Genomic DNA, 4,125 nt, shown 5'->3' on the forward strand with positions numbered 1-4,125 from the left:
CCCACTTCCGCTTCCGGTGCGGGCCGCGCGCGAGCGCAGCGGAGGCAGGCGGCGACGAGCCGGTGAGTGCAGGCGGCAGGCCCCGACCTCCCGGACTTTGGGTGGCGTCAGCCCAGCTTTGCCCTTGCCTCAGCACCTCCCCGGGCTGCTGTGAGCCTTTGCTCGGCCCCGGCCCTGAGGGCCGCCTACTCCGCACCTCCTCGGGCCTGCCGGGCCTCAGGCCGCACCCCTGCACCCGCCGTGGGCCCCAACTCGCGGCGTCTGACCCCGCCACTGGCCACAGGTCCCGCCCCCTTGTCAAAAACCAGCCCTAACCTTCAGGCTTAGACCCGGTCCTCGAGCCTAGTCATGACCTCGGGCTCTGGCCCTGTCCTCGAGCTTTGCCCCTAAAGCCAACCCACCCCCTCCCGTCTGCCAGCTCCTCCTCCCTCAGCCTCTATTCCTTCTTTTCGCCCCTCCCCCGCTCCCATTCAGATTCCCTTTACAGACCTCAGCCGCGCTCTGGTCTGTCCTTATAGCACTTCCCCATGTTCCCCCTCCCCCATGCGTCGTCGTCTTCTATCCACGCCCTTCACCTGCCCTCGACCCCCACCTCCGGACCACTACTGTGTTCCCATAAAATCTTTCACCTCTTCCACCTGCCTTAATCCCCCTGCAACCCATCCGCTTCCTCACGGATGGCCCCTGGTGGGAGCCATTTCAGCTCCTCCCCCTCCCTTGAGCTCCGGCCTTAGCTGCTCAGGGTCTGCGTCCAGACCTTACTTCAGACACTTGCTCCTCCCATTCCAAAACCTTTCATCCTTGATTCCGGCTCCTTGAACCCAGGACACTTTTTTCCCCAGGGATGGATTCTCACACTAGAATCACCTGAGGAAAAGGGCTTCAGAATGCCCAGAGTCGTCAGGGATGTACCTGAGCATCTGGTGCACAGTTCTGCAGCCTCGCTTGCTCTCCCAGAAGCTGGCGTTTAGGATCAGCTCTCTTACCAGCTTGTTAGGCGACTTTGATTCTGCCCATATATATTTTTTTTTTTTTCCTGCCCGTATGGTTTTTACAGCCCATCTGATACTCCTCTGTCCTCAACCCCCAGGGTGAGGCTTCAGGCTTGGCCTCTCCACGATGTGGCACGAAGCTCGGAAGCATGAGCGGAAGCTTCGAGGCATGATGGTTGACTACAAGAAGAGGGCAGAGCGGAGGCGGGAGTACTATGAAAAGATCGTGAGTAACTAGCCTTTAATCTGGGGTGGGAGCTCCCCTGGAAGGTGGGGCCCCAGTCCTCCTGGTAAAATTTGGGTTTGGAAATATGCCAAGAGCCCGGTTTCTTCAGGAGAATGCTCAGTCATTTCTTCACCATAATCATTGGTAAAAACCTGCTGCATTCTGTTAGCGCATACTGTGTTGTTTGGTGTAGCCTCAGAGCACAGCTGGTGTTAGCAGGAAGGAGGAAGGCCTTCGCAATACTCAGCGGTCCACACATCACACTGGCCACCTCCAGAATGTCGTCATGCTTATGGCTGTGTTCGCAGTGCCTAGGAGAGCTCAGCCATTCTTGAAGGTTTACCTTGGCACCCCCAGGGAGTGCCATCAATATTCATTAAGTGAACTGGGCCACTTCTCTCTCCTGTTTGTTGCTTTGATGTTTCAGTTGCTTTTGGAGAGGACACTGAACTTCATCCTGTGACCTAAAAGGCCCTTGTGGTCTAGCCTCTGTTGGCCACTCAGCTTCATCCTTGCAGCTCCAGTGTCTTTTTTTTTTTTTTTTGGCATCTTTGCCACCACAGGGCATTGTGCCCGTAATGTTTTCTTTCACCTATTTAACTCCAACTTTTCCTTGAGGCCCCGGCTTGAGTGGCATGTTTGTACAAAATTAGTTCCGTTAGATGATATTGACAGAGACATTTCCACTTGCTGCTGCATCGCTGCCCCATCCTCCTCCCTGGTCCCCTGGTCCCCTGGTCCCCTGGTCTTGCCCTTTCCAACCCACCCTCAGAGGGGCCAGGGAGGTCTTTCTAAAGCACCAAGCTGACATTGGCTTTCCCTTGCTCAGAACTGCTCCGTGGCTCCCCAGTGCCTTTGAGAGGAACCCCACGTTCCTCAGCACAGCCTTCCAGGCCCTGCTGATCTGGCTTTCATCCTCCTCCAGACTCACGCCACCCTGCTTCATTCCTTTGCTCAAGCCATCTGGCCTCCGCACTACCTAGGCAACTTTCTCTAGCACAAAATGTAAAGAGCATAAATTTACCTCCCAGAATTACATAGCTCTCTCCAGCCACAGAGCGTGTGCGTGAGCTATCCCGTACGTGTTTAACTCCTGCTTATCTGTCAGATCTCAGTCCTTAGGGAAATCTTCTCTCATTCCTATCACTCAGTTAGGTGTCCCTCTAAATGCTGTCATAGTTTCCTGTCTTTTTCCCTTTGTGGAATTTAACACACATAACCAACTTTGTAAGACTGGGGACTGGATGTATTTGGGTCACATTTGCGTCTCAAACTTGGCCCAGTGAATATGATTTGAAAGAATAGATGCACTAAAACAGTATTAACAATAGCAGTTACCCTTTGATTGACCCTTTCAGGCACCAGGCTCTGTGAGAAGAGCTTTAGATGCATGATTTCATTGACTCTCCATAGTCACCCATGAGACAGAGGCTGCTGTAATCCCAGGGGAGGAATCTCTGAGAGCTCCACTTGCCTTCTGTTACCCACGAAGGAACCACTAGGCTGGCGGGAGAGCCCGTATGGTGGTGTCAGAATAACTATAACGTGACCACGAGAGGAGGGCGTGGGTCTGTTGGTCATAGTCGAGGCCCCAGCAGTGCTCAGGAATGAGTAGCTGCCATGACCCAGTGCCTGCTGCTTTGGCATATTCTTTCTAGTCCTTCAGCATGTCTGAGGGGTTGGTATTGATCCCTTTGTTGAAGGTGATGCTGATAATAATGGCTAATGGTATTGAGCGTTTATGTGTTAACCACTGTGCTGAGCTCTTGACGTGCATCTCCACTTCTTCAAACCCTCACCCCAGCCTAGGAGGTGGCTCTTATTATCTCCATGTTACAGATGGGCAAGCTGAGGCCCAGAGACTCGCGGTCACATAGCAAGTGGGCGGAGCTGGCGTTCTGACTGCTCTTAGCTCTTCACCTGGGCTTCCTGTTGCAGAGACAAGTTCAGAGAGGTGCAGCAACTTGTGCAGGGTGACACGGCCAGTAGGTGGGATGCCAATATGGTTAGGTCCTTAGAGTTTGGAGTCATAGGGTTCTGGGTTCAAATTCTAGCAATTCCACTTAACAGTGTGTCCTTGGGCGAGTGACTGTCTTCCTGAGCCAGGTTGCCTCTTCTGTGTGTGAAGTGATGTAGCCTGTAGAATCAGTTTCACCTGTGAACACAGAAACCTAAAACATCACCGGCCTAAACAAAATAGCAGTCGATCTCCTTCTCCACACAGGAGCCCAGAGGTAGCCAGTTTGCTCAGGGGCCGTTTGGTGTCCCGCTGTGCATGGCTTCTCTTCTCAGTGCTGTCTCAAGGTCTTAGAGGGCTGCTCAAGCTGTAGCCCTTACGGCTTCATTCCATCCAGGGGGAGGAAGAAGGGAGGAAAAGGGGACCAGAGTGCTCGTGCCAGTTGTTAAGTTTCTAGATGTTTGCACATGACATTTCTACTCATGTCCCACGGCCCAGAAAGTAGTCCTCTGGTCACATACTGCTGCAAGAAAAGCTAAGAGGCTGGGCGGCCTTGCGCCAGATATATCAGGAGTCCTATGGCTATTGGAGAAGCGGGAGGGATGTTGGTTGCCAGTTACTGGTCTGCCACAAGTTGGGGGACAAGAGCAGTTCTGTCACAGGGCCGTTGGCGTATTCAGTGAGATTGGGCACGTAGACCACTGAGTGTGGGCCTGTGTAGGGCAGCTTCCTCAGTAAACGCTAGCTCTCGTTGCTGAAGTTGTTGTCAGGTAGAGCTGGGATTTGTGTCCAGGTCGGTGGGTGCCGTGAGGAAAGAAGGCTGGAGTCGGGTCACTCTGAAGGCCTGGAACCCCAGACCTTCCTCCTTGTTAGCGGGGAGCCCCCGCAGCTCTGTTTTCCCCTCGAACAGTGGTGGTGACCAGTCCCTCTCCCTGGGGGTGACAGGGAAG

The 4,125-nt window shown here is 53.7% G+C and overlaps 1 protein-coding gene across 5 annotated transcripts in view; it reads left to right on the forward strand.

Moving 5' to 3' along the window:
- Nucleotides 1-4,125, forward strand: part of CLASRP (CLK4 associating serine/arginine rich protein) — a 24,237-nt gene continuing 20,112 nt past the window's right edge. For 3 of the 5 annotated variants that reach the window (XR_003046286.1, XM_006911790.2, XM_015589339.1), the window contains exons 1-2: nucleotides 1-62; nucleotides 1,091-1,218. Coding sequence is in view for 4 of the 5 variants with exons in the window: in XM_006911790.2 (XP_006911852.1) it covers nucleotides 1,120-1,218 (99 nt within the window). In the remaining variant the exon portion in view is untranslated. Of the gene's footprint in view, nucleotides 63-1,057; nucleotides 1,219-4,125 lie in introns of those variants that run through there. The other 2 variants (XM_025046735.1, XM_025046736.1) reach the window with 2 other exon arrangements.

This window comes from Pteropus alecto, unplaced genomic scaffold, assembly GCF_000325575.1.
Source record: "Pteropus alecto unplaced genomic scaffold, ASM32557v1 scaffold194, whole genome shotgun sequence".
NCBI lineage: Eukaryota > Metazoa > Chordata > Mammalia > Chiroptera > Pteropodidae > Pteropus > Pteropus alecto.